The following is a 15,980-nucleotide window of genomic DNA, read 5'->3' on the forward strand; positions in this document are numbered from 1 at the left end:
GTAATTGGAACCAGGTGTGCCTGCTCGGAGTCCACGCCCCACCAGGACCAAGCCTAAAAGAAAAACAAAGAGCCACAAGAGGGAGACAAAAACAGGCACATATGGCCAAAAACATAATATCATGGTTTTAAATCCTTCCTTTTTACATATAAATCATACAGTTATGGTCTATATAAAGCGGAACTGCAATGCTTGGGTCTGAATTCCTCATTATTATAGCTCCACCCCTTTTCTACCCCTTTTCTGATGTGCTTCTGAGAGCAACTCGTTTTGGTGCGGTCTCTTTAAATGCAAATGAGACACTTCATACCCCGCCCCCTCTTCAGGTTGCAGAGGTGACACTCGGTTCAACTCCACCCTGTTCGGCCATTTTTGTAGTTTGATAGAAGAGATACAATTATGTAGCGGCGCATAAACTTTTTATTCACACGTTATTTACAAAATGTCAACAACGGAAGACTTGTCCATCCAGCTTTACATGTTCGAGCCAGAGTCGGACCCGGTGGAGCGAGATGAAAATGATGATGAACGTGCAGAACGTCTTCATATGGATGTTAACAAGTGAGCTAACACAAGCGCCGAGCTAACGCTGCTTCTGCAACCTCCGCCAGTATAAAGAAGGATTTGCCACGAACAGAGCACTTCGGTAAGCTGTAAATAGCGCAAAAAAGTGTGATAAGACGTCCCTGTCATTGTTTTGTTAGCATTAGCAGTTGCACCGTCTTCATATGTTTGCGCTGTGTGCTCGTTTTAGATCCTTGATGATATGGCCTACGTGATTTATTTTTAGTCTAAAGTTTTCATTAGTCATTTCATTTTGACGTTTTTGTCTCCGAAAAGACTGTATTAAAATGCATTTTGTGACGTTAGCTTGGCGCTAGCGTCATCCTTGAAGTGCTTCGCGCACACAAAAATGACCTTACCCACAGATGTGGGTACATTACCGTGAAAAATAAAACTCAACCAGGCACTTTGAAAAGGTTGTGACGCTGGGAGACGGTGTAATGAAGCGTGTGGGTTACTACAACCAACAACCGAACATTTTGACCTGTCGTCTCGTAACTTCGGCATCCTTGAGCTTGGACTACAAAATAAAAGCGAGAAATAAAAATGGCGGATTGCTCGAAGTGTTGGGCCTGGAGTCGATGTCCTAATTTGGCAGTTCCGCTGCAAATACTGTGATGTAATAGTTCAAAAAATGTAATAGAAAATCAAAAAATCGAAACAGATTAAAAAATATGACCAAAACAGAATATAAAGATATCTATGGAGCACCTGAAAAGACTAATTTCAACTTTTCTGTACTTCTAAACACTCTAATTATACAACAAAATGCATTTAAGGGCTAAAAAAGTGGATTTAGCATGATTTGTCCCCTTTAATATGTTTCTCCTCTGCTGAGGATGTGCTATGAAATGACTACAAATTATTCTTCTTTTATTTCTTCTTCTTTAGGTACTCGAAGAATGGACACATGGTCCCTCTCTAGAAACAAAATCTATGAGATGACACAGAGGGTCAGTGCATGTTTTGGTCACTGGATTTTCAGTTCAGAAAATTATACTAAAAATTCGTTTTTAAATTAAGAAAATAAAATAGACATTTAAGATCGTTTTCTAAAAATCTGTATGAAATACTGAAAGTAACTCCATACTAATAGTTTGATTGATAAGACAATTAAATGTCTTACTTAATACAGCGAGTATATAGCGCCAACATATCGCCAGAGACACACTGGGACTGATGTTGTTTTTGTTAAATCTGCTTCTATACAATCTATAACATAAAAATATGTTTATATTTAAGTGGGAAAAACCTTTGGGACACACTTTACCCTTTTTTTTTTTTTTTTTTTTCTAAATAAACTGCATTAATTACTCAAAATCAATGCTTCTAAACTTATAACCCAATATTAACTGATTCAGTGCCAGCCATTTTCAGATTTTCTACCCCCCTCAGTGCTAGCCGTTTTTGAGCATTTTGACTGATTTTAAAGACCCACAGAATATTTTCTACTATGACTACCTGAAATCTGACACCAGAATCTGAAAGATTGAAGCCTCTGCTTTCATCAAAAAAAATTGTTTCTGGCTCGTTTCGTTATTTTGTAATCAGCCGTTGAAGAGAGCAAGTTTTACACAAATCTTCAGTTTCAGAGCAAAAAGCTGAGAAAAAAGCCTTTTTTTAAAAAAAAAAAAACCCTGTCAGTGACATTAAAGCTATTTTTTTTTTTTTTTTTTTGCTTTAGTGAAACCTCGAACATCTGAACAAAAAAAAAACACTGAGACCAGGCTTTTGATGGCAAAACTATTATTATTATGCTATGGGTCAGAGTTCAATGGACTTCTTACTGTATTTTGGTGTTCCTCCAAATTTCTCTCCCATCAGTCTACACACACGCAACTTCCTCTTCCTCCCGGACATACAGAGTGTCACCGTATTCCCCGTTCTTTTGATCGTTTTATCTCACCATTGCCACACTATCCATAACTTCCACACATGCTCTGGTCGAGTATGCGCTGTTGTGCGCTGCTGGTAACGTCAACTCTCGTACGTAGCACCATTTTCTGTCTCAAAATTGCCTTCCCTCCTCTCCCTCTGAGCTCTGCTGAGCATGGATGATCTCTCATCCAAAGGTGCGCTGCTACCTCCTACGTATCACCTATTATTTTGCTATCTGGCTCACAGGCTGGGGGTATTTTGTACCCACCCCTCCCGACATGCATCAATGACCCGTTTGGCCCGGTTAGTTGATGGTTTTATCTCACCATCGCAACATTATCAATAATCTACTCAGGTCCACACATGTTCTGTGTTAGGATGTGGAGCTGTGAGCTGCTGGATACGTCACAATATCACTCTGTAGTGCCATAATAGCACTCATTCCTGCTTCTTTACTCCTTTGCTGGGTAGCATCAGTGGCTAATTTCTCATCTTAAGGTGCACTGCTGCCATCTTCAGGGCACAGTTGGTCACTACAACACCCCACAGCTTAGATATTGATGAGGGACCTCCGCCAGGGTGTTTTCTAGTAATCCCCGTAAAAAAACGCAAATGACAAGTTATCTCATCAATGGCACTAAGCGTTTGGATTTGAAATGAAGAGTTATCTCGTCAATGGCACTGAGTGAGTTAAAAGCAAACACTGATACACGATGCATGAATGCAAACTGGGAAATACTTTATTCTAAATTGGCTTGTTTTACTGGTTCATAAGCCAGATTTAAAAATCATAACATTGCAAAGTTTCCATAGGGTCGTTTCCTGTAAGGTCTACATCACTCTTTACCTGAGAATATAAAAGCCCTCCCTTGGGAGTATTAGCCAATTAGCAGCCTGCAGTGACAGACAGGTGTCCCTCATTCAGAGACCTAAAGACTGAAGTCATGAGAACCTAAAAACACATCTGTGAGGAAACTGTGAAGGGATTTATCTTCAGTGTGATGGCAAAGCGAGTAAAGATCAGGAATGTGCTTCCTGACTGTTACTTTGAAGGATTTCTGGAGAAGAGGTCAATAAAAGACAAAGTAGCTCTCCGTCATCTGTAATATTTCACAATATGCAGCAGATTTATCACACACAGTCACAAAGGGCCTCTTTAATTACAATAGATACACATTGAATAACCGTATAAACAGTATATACAAGTGCTACAGTTTTTACTCTGTTTACAGCAAATGTTTTAATAGTTTATTATTATTAAGAGGAATCTGTTTCACATCCTATATGTCAACTGACATGAAGGTTCTGTTCCACTTAACAGATGCCTTGAGGTTCCTCCATAAAAAAGGAAACTTGTGTTTCCTCAAGTTCAAAAACATTATGAACTTCAACAATGCCAGATGGAATTTGTGAGCAATCTCAGGACTTCTTGCGTTTTTCCTAATGATAGATCTTTTCCCTTGTTTTTATTTATTGTTCAACCAGTGATCTAGTTGTTGGAAATCTACCCAAATGGAACCAAATAATAACATTTCCAAGACAATCATGGTTGAACTTTTTTGTTGCATTACAAATGACTTTCCAGAATAGAACTCATGTCATTGAAGATGAAGCTGGCTGGAGGGAAAGATTATATGTAAGTTCTGTTCTTCTAAACAGATAGCTTCAGGTTCCTCCATTAAAACGGAGAAGTTCAAGAAAATGTTTAACTTCAGCAATGCCAGATGGAATTTGTGAGCAATCTCAGGACTTCTTGCATTTTTCCTCATAATGGATTTTTTCCCTTGTCTTTCTTTATTTTTCAGCGGGTGTTCCTGTTGTTGGAAATCCACCCAAATGCAACCAAATTTCAATCATTTGAGTTGCTCCTGTTGACAAGTGCCCTTTGGCACTTTGGCTTCTTCATAACCTTGCTTTTTTTAAGTAAATGCATAATTGTCATGCTCCTTTCACATACCTATACCTTTAAAACTTCAATGTTTTTAAATGCATTTAACTACAAGCATTTAAAAAGGCACATTTCACTGGAAATGTTCAATAAATTTACACAATTGTACACATGGTTTACAGACAATATTTTTGTCTGTGAAACAGCAGTTTGAAATGCACAAAAGATGGAAACGCTTCACGGATTTGCGTGTCATCCTTGCGCCTCGTCGACATGAATCTTCGGGTCTCCTTGGTTCTCCTTAGCCTCCCCGATTCTGGTCGCTGATTGGCTGAGTGCTCAAGCGCTAACTGCTCTGATTGGTTGGTTCTCCCTAGTTCTCCTTAGTTCTCCTTAGAGGAGGGCGGGCTCAGATTCTGCGTACTGCTCTGATTGGCTCGTTCTCCTTAGAGTGAGGGCGGGTCAAATAGGTTTAGTAGGCGGCCATGTTGCCAACGCCCTAGTTTGCATTTGATTTCCATCAGATCGCAAGCTACCGAGAGAAAAGTTAACTTTTCAATCGTTTCCCAGAACTTTCACAAACTTTCTAAAACTTTGAAAAACCATCCCGGTGAGTAATACATGTTTTATTATGTCAATTTTTGTAATCTGGGTATTTTACCGCCTTTTTGTTAGCTTTAATATCGTGAAATATGTAATGAAATGGACGGAATTAATGTATAAACTGTCTAAGACCGCTGAAAATATGTTGCTTTGTTCCGTTTAAAATACCAATTAAAACTGTATTTCACGTTATTTAGCACTGGCGAAGGACCTTGTCAAATATTGAATGAAACTGTAATTACTACTGTATAAAAACGCTAATGTGTATAAACTGCCTAAGACCGCTGAAAATATGTTGCTTTGTTCCGTTTAAAATACTAACTAAAACTGTATTTCACGTTATTTAGCACTGGCGAAGGACCTTGTCAAATATTGAATGAAACTGTAATTACTACTGTATAAAACGCTAATGTGTATAAGCTGTTTAAGACCGCTGAAAATATGTTGCTTTGTTCCGTGTAAAATATTAACTAAAACTGTATTTCACGTTATTTAACACCGGCGAAGGACCTTGTCAAATATTGAATGAAACTGTAATTACTACTGTATAAAAACGCTGACCTGACGGCCAAAAAAAGCAAAAAAACAAATGTAAAGTATTTGTATTGTACTCCATTTATCCATGTATTCAGTATTTAGTTGATGTTTAGTCATATTAAATAGCTGTAGTTAAATGGATGTTTATTAAACATTAAGCATTAAACATGAATGAATAACTGAATGCATTTTAGAAGAAAAATACCACTAACGTGATTAATTTTGTTAAATTAATTAATAATTGAAATAATTTGAGAAGCATATCAATAAAACACAGAATTCAGAAGGAAAATAATAAGTTGCCACTCAAAAGGTGTAGGTGGAAGTTCAAAGAACTTATAAGAAATCCTACCCCTCCTTTGTCATTTTATAGTGCTGTATTTACACAATTCATATTCATAAAACAAAAAAAAATGAGAAGCATAACACTAGATATATTATCGTTTGTTGCCTTAAAAGTAAAATATATAAAAGGAAACTGGAGAACTAGAGTATAATGTATTAGCGTTTATGGTTGTACAAACCAAGATAAAAGAAAAGGCAAAAACAAAAAACTTTTATACGTGTTCCCCCACACCTCAACACAGTATGTTAAATGGGGTAAAATAAGGGTACAGTAGATAGTATATAAAGGCTTGCTTTCTTATCAAGGAGATATTTTGATTTGTTCATTAATGCTACAATTTTTGCTGTTTTGATTTTATAAATTTGTGGTTTTAATGCATAACACCAATCTTGTAATAATACCTGTTTTTTAAACACATTATATTATTATTTAATGTGTGAATTGTCAAGCTTTAAAAGTCCTTGTATTGCTGTGAGGGGTCATTGACCTTGTGAAAAAGAGAGAATCTTTCTCTATCACACAATAGGCTGGTTTTTTCCACAGCGTGACCTTTGAAATTATGCATTTTCACAATAGGGTTGCTAAACAATAAGATGTAACAGGGACATCTTTGAACAAGACAAAACTCAAGATAAAATGGTCCTTTTGAAGTCTTATCTCGTGTGATGACACCTCTGCATCTCCTTAGTGGGATGGGAAATCTTAGCTTCAAAGAGTCTGCAGAACTCTTTCAGTTCACAATACATGCTCCTTTGGTGTGTGTGTGTGTGTGTGTGTGTGTGTGTGTGTGTGTGTGTGTGTGTGTGTGTGTGTGTGTGTGTGTGTGTGTGTGTGTGTGGGTGGGTGGGTGGGTGGGTGGGTGTGTGTGTGTGTGTGTTGGGGTGACCTGGGCATTGTTAATTTTAATCAACTCTTCTCTGCTTAATGTCTTCTTATTAGAAAAATGGACTACATTCCAAATTTCACCTGGTCCAACTCTGGAGAAATAATCCTGAAGCCAACACCTGATGCGCAGGCCTATGCCCTTCAGGTGCAAGCCCGGAGCATGCAGATTGGTGGAGTGAAAGGGCCCGCCAGAGTCATTCAGGATGCAAAGCTGTGTATCCAACATGGCCAAGGTGATGTGGAGGATTCCAACCTGCTCCTCAGCCAACATGACCTGCAGTTTGGCAAATATCGTGGCCAGACCTTCTACTGGCTCCTTTGCAATGACATGGGTTACGCTGTCATGATTGTGGCTGCTCATCTGAAGGAGCGTCAGGCTGGCAGTGATAACATGAGCCACACGATGCTGAACAAGGACAGCCTATGTTGCTACGCCAAGCTGTTCCCAGATGTCATGCGGGCTGTTGAGCAGAGGATGCTGTCCGATGGCTCCCTGATTCCAGCATCCTCCTCAGCACTGGATCACAAGGTGGTTGGCTTTGGTAAACACGCCAAACTCACCTACAAAGATTTTTTCGAATCTTCTGTTGCTGAGGTGCAGAGGTGAGTGTCAGTGTGTTGAGAAATACAAGGCAGCTCATGTTTCCTGCTGTCACCTGACAAACACTGTATTTGATTAGCTACAGGAACTGGCTCCGGAGGACCCCTGCTCGCTCAGCTGGTCCAATGATGGACCAGCTGAGAAAGTACGTGCTGTGGAGGGATGAGCAGACGATGAAGGCCTCGACGTCTGCCTCCACCTCCGCCTCCTCCGCCTCTGCCTCCTCCACCTCCGCCTCCGCCTCTGCCTCCTCCACCTCCGCCTCCACCTCCACCTCTGCCTCCTTCGCCTCCGCATCTGTCTCTGCCAGCCCTTCATCTGTGGTGCCTGTGAATGCTCCTCCATCATCACCCTCACCTCCTCCTCCTCCTGTGAGGAGAACAAAGAGGATCGCTGTCATAGGTATCTTCATTCCTGTCCCTTAAACATAAGTGTCTTTTCCCAGCAACTTCTCAAAAAGTCATTTTACGTGGTCCTAACCCTGCATTCTGTGCGCGCTTTTATAGCGTCGTCTTCTGATGATGATGATGATGATGATGATGCAGCGATGGTGTCCGCTGTGGAGGAAGTGGAAAAGTCCGACCTCCGTCGTAAGTACAAATAGATAATTTCAGTAAAATAAACCTCCCCTCTTTGGTTAATAATTTAGCGACCCACTGTATTTTGCAGCTTTGACTACTCCTACACCTACTCCGCCGCCCACCACGCCTACTCCCGGCCCCACAGCACCACAGGCTCCACCTCCACCTGCAGTGTTGAGACGCACTGCTGTAGTGTCTTCCGCGGACGTGAGTCTTTGTGATTTGTATTTATTTTGTTCATGGTGACGGTGTTTTTTAAGCACGGACATGCAACACTCTGTAGGTGGCAATAATTTATATTCACATTAATGATTTATTGATTTCCACCCCAGGTTTGTCTCCCTGATGCCTGGAGGGAGACGCTGCCCCCAGGACAGCATGCCTGGCTCAGCAGGGCTCTCTTCACCAGGGACTCAGCCGGAAAGGCAGCCCTGAAATCAGAGCTGCAGCTCTGGTACCACCCACCGGGACCACGGCACATCTACTTTCAGACTCCAACCTCTCCCGAAGCCTTCTTCCAGCGTCCCTTCTTCCTGTGGATGCCGTACCGGGTGTGGCGCTGCCCCATCGTGTGCCCAGTCTGCAAACACAAGATGACCTCGTGTGGCATCTATAAGACAGTGCGGCGAGTGCTGGACCGCGACGGCTGGTACTACATGGGCACAGAGTACCTGGAGTGCCGGAGCTGTGGGAAGAAGCTGGCCTCCTGGTGCCTCAGCATCCTTGGCCAGCTGTCGCAGGAGTACCGATCGCAGTTTCCCGCTGTGCTCACATACAGGTAGATCTGGATTACACATCGCTGTTTCAATGTTGTGATATGCGGAGTAGATTGAATAAATCTCCTCCTGCTCCTTTTCCATCAGGCTGGCCTGTGATCGGCGCGTGCTCTCCCAGATGAGCGGTCGCACGCTGGGCAACAGCGCCACGAGGCTGTACACCTTCCTCCGTGAGGAGCACACGAGGGCCTGGATGACTCGCTGCGTGCACTACATGCATGCGTACAGGCAGTTCACCATGCCTAATGTTGAGAGGCCTCCACCTGCCATGTACCCCCAGATGGATCCCGTCCCCGGCCCGCAGTGGATCCTGGCAGCCCATGGCAATCATTGCTATGGGCGAATCGAGGAGATGCAGGCCAGCATCACGTCTGTTTACGGCTCGATCCTGAAGATGGACTCCACCAAGAAGGTAACTGTCATGACAGCACTTGAATACGATGGGTCGTGAGTGAACTCTGACTACATGCATTATGTGCATCTGTGCAGATCACCAAGAAGCTGGCCGGACACGTCGCCGGGACCGCCGGGTGGGTGACAAACGTCGGCAATGAGCACGGACAGGTCCTCATCTCCGTGCTGACGGTGGCCGAGGGCAGCGGCCTGAAGGCCATGGCCCAGGGCCTGATGCGCCGGTACAAGCAGGCGGGGGTGGAGCCTCCCGTGGCGCTGTACGTCGACAGGGACTGCTGCTGCTCCAGCCAGGATGGACGCTCCGCCGCCGGGAGAATGTTCTCAGAGTGGTCCACCCTCAAAGTGAGGTTGGACATCTGGCATTTCATGCGCCGGCTGGCTGGCGTGGTGACCACCGACAGTCACCCTCTGTACGCGAACTTTATGCGCCGCATCTCCGCAGCCATTTTTGTGTGGGACCCGGAGGACGTTGCTCTCCTGAAGCGAGCCAAGGAGGCCGCCGTGCCCGGCTCCTGGGGCACCGTGACGCTGAAGGAGATGGCTCGACACTGTCGGCGTGCCACGCGAGGCACGGAGCTCACGGAGAGGTTCCTGGACGACGTTCTGGACGCGTTCAAAGACGCCACGGACACCATGGGCGTCCCTCTCCTCGACGCAGACCGCGTGGAGCCCATTTGGGCCACGCAGCGCCGCCACGTGTGCTGCATCCAGAACCCTCCTCACGTGCCTCTTTACCTCCAAACCGGCCAGGTGACCATGGGTGGAGTCAGCCTCCCCGTGTACCGCTGCGCCAGAGGTTCCACCTCCTTGGAGTCGTTTCACCTCCACCTCAACCGGTTCATCCCTGGTGAGTTGACACGACGACCGATGCGCTCTGCAGCCTCGCTCTCTGAATTGTCCCTCACCGATCTGACTTCTGTTGTGCGGTTTTAAAGGGACCAGTGCGAACGACATCCACTTTCAGCTCTACCTGCTGGAGGGGCTGACGAGGTGGAACGCAGACCGCAGCCGCGCGACCGTCCAGAGAGGTAGCCGAGGCCCACACCTCTGCTACAGCCCCCGGGAAATGGAGCACGCCAACCAGCTCTCGGTGGAGCTCTTTGGGCAGCGTATGTTGGACGCATACTCGGATCCCTCGCGCCCGTACACAGGTTTGTGTTGTGAGAGAAAAGACGTGTAGCGGGGGGCGTGTCACTCACTTATTCACATGTTGTTACAGGAGAGCTGATTGGAGTGGCCTACCTTTTCGCCCAGACTGGCCAGGTCCTGGAGGACATCCCAGAGGACACGGAGGGACCTCAGGACGAGCAGCAGGTGGATGTGATTGAGGAGGGGGAAGAGGAGGAAGGGCAGGATGTTGACGAGGGCTTCCAGGATCTGATGTTTTACCTGGAAGGCCTCCTGCAGAATCCAGTTCCGCAGCCGCCGGCGTCTACGGCTCAGCCACAAACGGAGGAGGTGGGTAACAATAAATCCTTTATCGGTGCCTCCGTCTGATCAACGGGACTGAGGACGGTCTTCTCTTCTACAGGTTTTTGTGGGCGATGATGGCACTCCCGGCTACCAGCATGTTGTCGGACTGGCTGAACGTCTGGTCCAGCTGCGCTTGCTCAACTGTGTTTCTCAGAGGCAGGCGGAGGAGATAGTGCAGTTGTGGCAGAGGCTGCCTGAGCGGGACAAAGCGCCACTCGTTTTCCCACCCAGGTTCAGGGACCAGTTGACGCATGGCCGGTTTAAAAAACCAAAGTCCTCCCATGCGCCGACAGATTCACGGGCTGGGGTGGAGAGCTTGAGGAGGTGAGTGACACTAAACACACAAGACACGTGTTTCTGCCCTGCAAACGCACCACACTTACTTATTTGTGTATCTTTGGCAGATGTCTCAGCAGTCAGGGGAGCGAACCAGCGCAGAGTCCAGGAGTCAGCCGCCTGGTGGAAACGATCTGCATTCTCCTGTGCAAGATCTTTCCCCAGAACCGGACTATATCTGGTGTTCGAATCAGCCGCTGGAGTGACATCGTGCGTAACTACGGGTTCATCAGGGAGAACGTGCTAAGTCACCCGATGCTCTCCACAAAACTCCAGCTGTTTGAGATCAACCAAAAAACACTGACGCAGTGGTGAGAAACACACACACACACACACACACACACACACACACACACACGCACACACACACACACGATGCAGCCTTTTGCTATTATCTGCTATGTGGATTCCTAACAATCATGTGCTCTACCAGGTTTAACAAGCGGAAGGCGCGTCAGGAGAACGTGGTTCTCTGTGTTGGCCAAATGGACAACATCCCACCGCTGACAGGCGACCCTCAGCCTGCAGCACGGAGGATGGCTGCGCCTTTACACCACGCAGCAAGCATCCATGTCCCTGCACCACACATGGCCACCAGTGCTTCCCTTGTTGCCATGGCAACAACAACCCCAGCAGCAGCACCATCAGCATCAGCACCATCAGCATCATCAGCATCAGCACCATCAGCATCAGCACCAGCTGTAGTGCTGCCTCTGCCACTGCCACCACCAGTGGTTGAGCCTCAGACACAGAGGCTGCCAAAAACCACTGCGTGGAAGCGGAAACAGTTGGACTTAAAAAAAGAGGAGGCTGAGAGGGAAGGACTGGCGTATGTTGGGAGGGCCAACTTTTCTTGCAAATGCCAATTATGCAAGCAGCCAAAGACCAAGGCATTTGGACACAGCCGCTTCCACAGCAAGAAAAGGAAAACCATGATTCACTTTTGTGAGGCAACTGCTGGGGGTCAAACTGTGGAGGAATGGCTGAGTGAGAGGAAGCGGGAGGAGGACCAGCTTTGATTCCTCAATAAGGTACAAACACGGCACCATAATGTTAACTTTGTCTATTTTTTTCATGGAATACACTGACTGACTGACTGCTGTTTCTCTTTTTCAAAGCGTGTCCATTTGTCATCCATGCCAGTCATACCGGTCGGTGGTGGTAATCTACAATGTCGCCACAGCTGCCCTGGGACATACTGACAGAAGCACTGCTGCATTTTTGCATCTACGGCCCCTGTGACCACCACCAACATTCATGCACAATTCATACCCATTCAGACGAGGCAATGTGGGTGAAGTGCCTTGCCTGAGGACACAACAACAACGGCTCAGATAGAGCAGAATTCGAACCCCCAAACCTTCAGTTATTGGACGACCCACTCTACCACTGAGCCACGATCGCATGCTCTACATTTAAAATGATCAATTGTAAGCAGCTCAAGACAAAAGCATATGGCCGCAGTCGCTTCCACAGTAAAAGGAGAAAAAAATATTGATGGACTTCTGTCAGGCCACTGCTGGGAGTCAAACAGCTGAAGAATGGCTGAGCAAGAGGAAGCAGGAGGAGGACCAACTTTGATTGCTCAATAAGGTACAACCACGTCACCGTAATGTTAACTTTCCTGCTTTATCCATTTTTATCATGGAATACACTGACTGACTGACTGACTGACTGCTGTTTCTCTTTTTTTATTTCTACATTAGAATTGGATTGATTTTAAAGAAAAACTATGCCGCAGATGCGAGAGGACGAGCTGCAGTGACCCGATTGCTCAATAAGGTACAACCACATCACCGTAATGATAACTTTCCTGCTTTATACATTTTTAGCATGGAATACACTGACTTTTTTATTTCTACATTAGAATTGGATTGATTTTAAAGGAAAAACCAGCTGCGAGAGGACGAGCTGCAGTGACCTGCGATGGATCGGCCATGGATCTCGAGAGACATAAAGATAATAATCATAATAATAATTCTCAACTTCTGTTACCTTTGAGAAGTGTGTGTGTGTGTGTGTGTGTGTGTGTGTGTGTGTGTGTGTGTGTGTGTGTGTGTGTGTGTGTGTGTGTGTGTGTGTGTGTGTGAGAGTATGTGGTCCTTTGTGTGAGGATTAGGCCTGCTTGAAGTTTTACTGACATTGTTCTTGTAATTACAATGAACTTCAAACCAACTTATTTTATTACATTCTTCTTGATGTCAAAAACATCTTACGTTGCCTGGCCTTTTGTTTTCCAACAGAGAGAAAAATCACAGCAAGGGGGGGTCCAGGAGCCAAGGAAGGATGAAGGGCGTGAACGTGGAGGTGTAAAAGCCAGGGCGGCCCTTGAAGCCAGGTGAAGCACAATGAGGAGACTCATTCATCTTTGGAGCAGCAGCAGACAAGGACCAGAGGACCAACAGAGACGAGAATCACCACAGGAGTCCAGGAAGAAACAGCAAGGATGAAGGTGTGAATACAGAGGTGTGAAAGCCAGGGCGGCCCTTAAAGCCAGGTGAAGCACAATGAGGAGACTCATTCATCGTTGGAGCAGCAGCAGAGAAGGACCAGAGGACCACCGACGAACCCTGATTCCCGAACAAGGTACGACACCAACACCATAATGTTAACTTTTGCTGCTTTATCCATGGAATACAGCGACTGACTGCTGTTACTTATTTCTGCATTGGAATTAGATTCATTTTAAAGATGGACAAACGCACTCTTGCGAGCGAACCAGCAGGCACTAAAAGAAAAGGTAACTATATAATATAATATCATTTTTAAAATAAACAACTTTATTTATCATTCTATAATTTCTGCACTGACTATTGCTGTTGCTAATTTCCACAGTTCTTCGAAACACGGCCAGCCAGACTGAAGAGAAAGGTAAATTAGAAGAATTTAGTTTGCAAAAGTTAAAATAAATTTACATTAACATCGCTGCACTGCACTCACTGTTGTCCTTTCTTTTTTTCTTTCACAGTACTCCACAACAGAGCCACACAGACGGGAGAGGACCTGGAAACCTTTGCTGACGATGATGGCAACCATCAAACGCCACAGCGTTTTAAAGGACTGCCCCTACTGCAAGACCTCTGTCCTCTCGTACGGACATTTCATTCATAAGAATGAAATATACTGCGAGGGGACAGGGGAGACCCTGGGCCTCTGGCTTTACGAGAGGCAGGTCTCGAGGACGACGAGGTGGAGGTTGGAAACCACCTACAACAATATGAAAAAAGGTACGGGGCCTGCTTCCAGGAGGCACTGTCCTAAGTGTGGGCAGCAGAAGACCAGGGAAACGGGCCACACGATCCTGAGGTCGGCCAGGGCAAGCTTTTGCCAGCGCACTGACCCGCAGGGCAGAACGGTGGAGGAGTGGCTGACCCAGATGCGAGGTGGCGTCACCAGCCAGGACATGAAGGCGATGGCGCTCTCTGCCCGGCGGGTCCAGGCCAAGGCAAAGCGGGACCGGCAGAGGATGGAGAGACAGGCGGAGCACAGAGAGATGGTGGACAGCGTGGGCGAAGAGGCAAGGGCTGATGGCGTCACCAGGAATGCCATCATACAGAGGAGGCGAAGGGCACAGGCACGGAAAGTGCTCGACGACTTGTTTGGCCACAAAGCCCCTTCTGTGCAGGAGTAGAGTGTTTGCTGTGTGTGTGTGTTTGCTGTGTTTTTTATTTATCTATTTATGCGGGAGTTTTATAGTGTTTAAGTTACTTTTTTTAATTTATTTATGCGGTGTGTTTATAATTTTGTTTGCAGTGTTTATCTATTTATGCGGGAGTTTTATAATAAAAAAAAAAAACAGTGTTGTTTAAAACCTTGATTTCCTCTTTCTTGCTTCACATTGACAGTTTTGAAAGAATTGATCTGCTTTGTGAGTTTATTGTTAAAAAACAAACACAAAGACAACTTCTGTGAATACAGGTTTATTGTTACCAGTGGATGGACGTGTAAGAAAATCATTACATTAAGACTCAAATAATAATAATTATGATCATCATCTGGTGTGATTTCAAGAGTTTCTATAATCATTACATTAAGACTCAAATAACAATAATTATTATCATCATCATCTGGTGTGATTTCAAGAGTTTCTATATGCAAAATATAAAAGTGTGGTTAAATATATAAATTGACTGTAGATGGTTTCATTGTTAAATGAAACAAATAAAAAGGTGTGATGTCACAATGTTTTCATGCAATGTGGTGCGCGTGGCTACTTAGTATGCCGACTCCGCCTGCTCGCGGAGATTGACGGGCGTCCGCGCAGCGGCGGCGCTCGGGAGGCCTGCGAGGCGGGGCGGTCGCCACAAGGGGGCCCCCGAAGATTGGCCTGGTTTTTTTGCGAGGGGCCATACTAATCTTCTCTGTATCGTTCCAATTTTTCATATGTGTTGCCAAGGCAATCACATTAGCTGACTCCCAGAGGGGGCATTTTAAACCCCTGCTCGCTGAACAACATCCTGACAAATGGTGCTCACTTCAACGTTGCCCTCAGAGCATTCAACACATTTTTAACCCAATGCCTTGTAGAGAATGCTCCTGAAGCTCTGGCATTCAAGCTTTGGCCAACTCATTCAATTTCACAAAAATATATTGCAAAGGAAAGTCTTCATTAGGGCCTTGTGGGTGGAGCATCCGGCTCCAGTTTAGGCTGAGGCTAGCTTTGCATGCCCTGTCCTTTGGGAAGCTGCAATTCACTACATGTCCACTAGAGGGATACAAATTTTTATTTTTTTTTTCATGACAAAAGAGTGGGATAGTGGTTTGACTGCAGCAAATGTTCTTGAGCAAAGGCTATGACAAACCACAAAGGTTTCCTTTTTTGTGTGCTTGTACTATTGCGTTAGATTAGGGAATGATCATTGCAGAACAACATCAAAACCTGCACATCGACACTTTGAGTTGCTCCTGTTGACAAGTGTCCTTGGCACTTTGGCTTCTCTATAACCCTGCTTTTTTCAGGTAAATGCATAATTGTCATGCTCCTTTCATATACCTATACCTTTCAAACTTCAATGTCTTTCTTTGGCTTGTTGTCAACTCTGACAATATTGTTTAGCCATTTGACTACAAGCATTTAAATATGCACATTCCACTTGAA

The 15,980-nt window shown here is 45.1% G+C and overlaps 3 protein-coding genes and 1 pseudogene across 3 annotated transcripts in view; 3 read left to right on the forward strand and 1 right to left on the reverse strand.

Annotated features, from left to right (window-relative positions):
• Positions 1-6,887, forward strand: part of LOC114462591 (AP-1 complex subunit sigma-2) — a 54,615-nt gene extending 47,728 nt beyond the window's left edge. Inside the window, exon 5 of the mRNA XM_028445540.1 lies at positions 6,756-6,887. Within this exon, the coding sequence (XP_028301341.1) occupies positions 6,756-6,824 (69 nt within the window). The 3' untranslated portion in view covers positions 6,825-6,887. The remainder of the gene's footprint in view (positions 1-6,755) is intronic.
• On the forward strand, positions 6,862-9,827 carry LOC114462201 (uncharacterized). The gene is made up of 8 exons (XM_028444899.1): positions 6,862-7,304; positions 7,382-7,704; positions 7,809-7,892; positions 7,972-8,090; positions 8,216-8,661; positions 8,747-9,071; positions 9,149-9,771; positions 9,824-9,827. The coding sequence occupies exons 1-8, from the start codon at positions 6,862-6,864 to the stop codon at positions 9,825-9,827; spliced, it is 2,367 nt and encodes a 788-aa protein (XP_028300700.1).
• On the forward strand, positions 9,792-14,576 carry LOC114462335 (uncharacterized). Its single transcript, XM_028445099.1, has 12 exons — positions 9,792-9,920; positions 10,009-10,224; positions 10,293-10,531; positions 10,605-10,870; positions 10,951-11,193; positions 11,316-11,913; positions 12,001-12,475; positions 12,589-12,664; positions 12,750-13,468; positions 13,561-13,622; positions 13,718-13,753; positions 13,851-14,576. The coding sequence occupies exons 1-6, from the start codon at positions 9,830-9,832 to the stop codon at positions 11,899-11,901; spliced, it is 1,641 nt and encodes a 546-aa protein (XP_028300900.1). The 5' UTR covers positions 9,792-9,829; the 3' UTR covers positions 11,902-11,913; positions 12,001-12,475; positions 12,589-12,664; positions 12,750-13,468; positions 13,561-13,622; positions 13,718-13,753; positions 13,851-14,576.
• Positions 14,577-15,223: 647 nt separating this feature from the next.
• On the reverse strand, positions 15,224-15,286 carry LOC114462708 (uncharacterized; annotated as a pseudogene).
• Between the last annotated feature and the right edge of the window lie 694 nt (positions 15,287-15,980).

The sequence above is a fragment of the Gouania willdenowi genome, chromosome 4, assembly GCF_900634775.1.
Source record: "Gouania willdenowi chromosome 4, fGouWil2.1, whole genome shotgun sequence".
NCBI classification, from domain to species: Eukaryota; Metazoa; Chordata; class Actinopteri; order Blenniiformes; family Gobiesocidae; genus Gouania; species Gouania willdenowi.

Bases quoted from the DNA above. Each gene is read 5' to 3' on its own strand.
- LOC114462201 (XM_028444899.1), top strand. From the start codon at position 6,862: ATGCAGATTGGTGGAGTGAAAGGGCCCGCCAGAGTCATTCAGGATGCA. The intron at 7,305-7,381 runs GTGAGTGTCAGT...GTATTTGATTAG, and splicing joins TCTGTTGCTGAGGTGCAGAG to CTACAGGAACTGGCTCCGGA. The intron at 7,893-7,971 runs GTAAGTACAAAT...TGTATTTTGCAG, and splicing joins GGAAAAGTCCGACCTCCGTC to CTTTGACTACTCCTACACCT.
- LOC114462335 (XM_028445099.1), top strand. From the start codon at position 9,830: ATGGGTGGAGTCAGCCTCCCCGTGTACCGCTGCGCCAGAGGTTCCACC. The intron at 10,225-10,292 runs GTTTGTGTTGTG...ATGTTGTTACAG, and splicing joins TCCCTCGCGCCCGTACACAG to GAGAGCTGATTGGAGTGGCC. The intron at 10,532-10,604 runs GTGGGTAACAAT...TCTCTTCTACAG, and splicing joins CTCAGCCACAAACGGAGGAG to GTTTTTGTGGGCGATGATGG.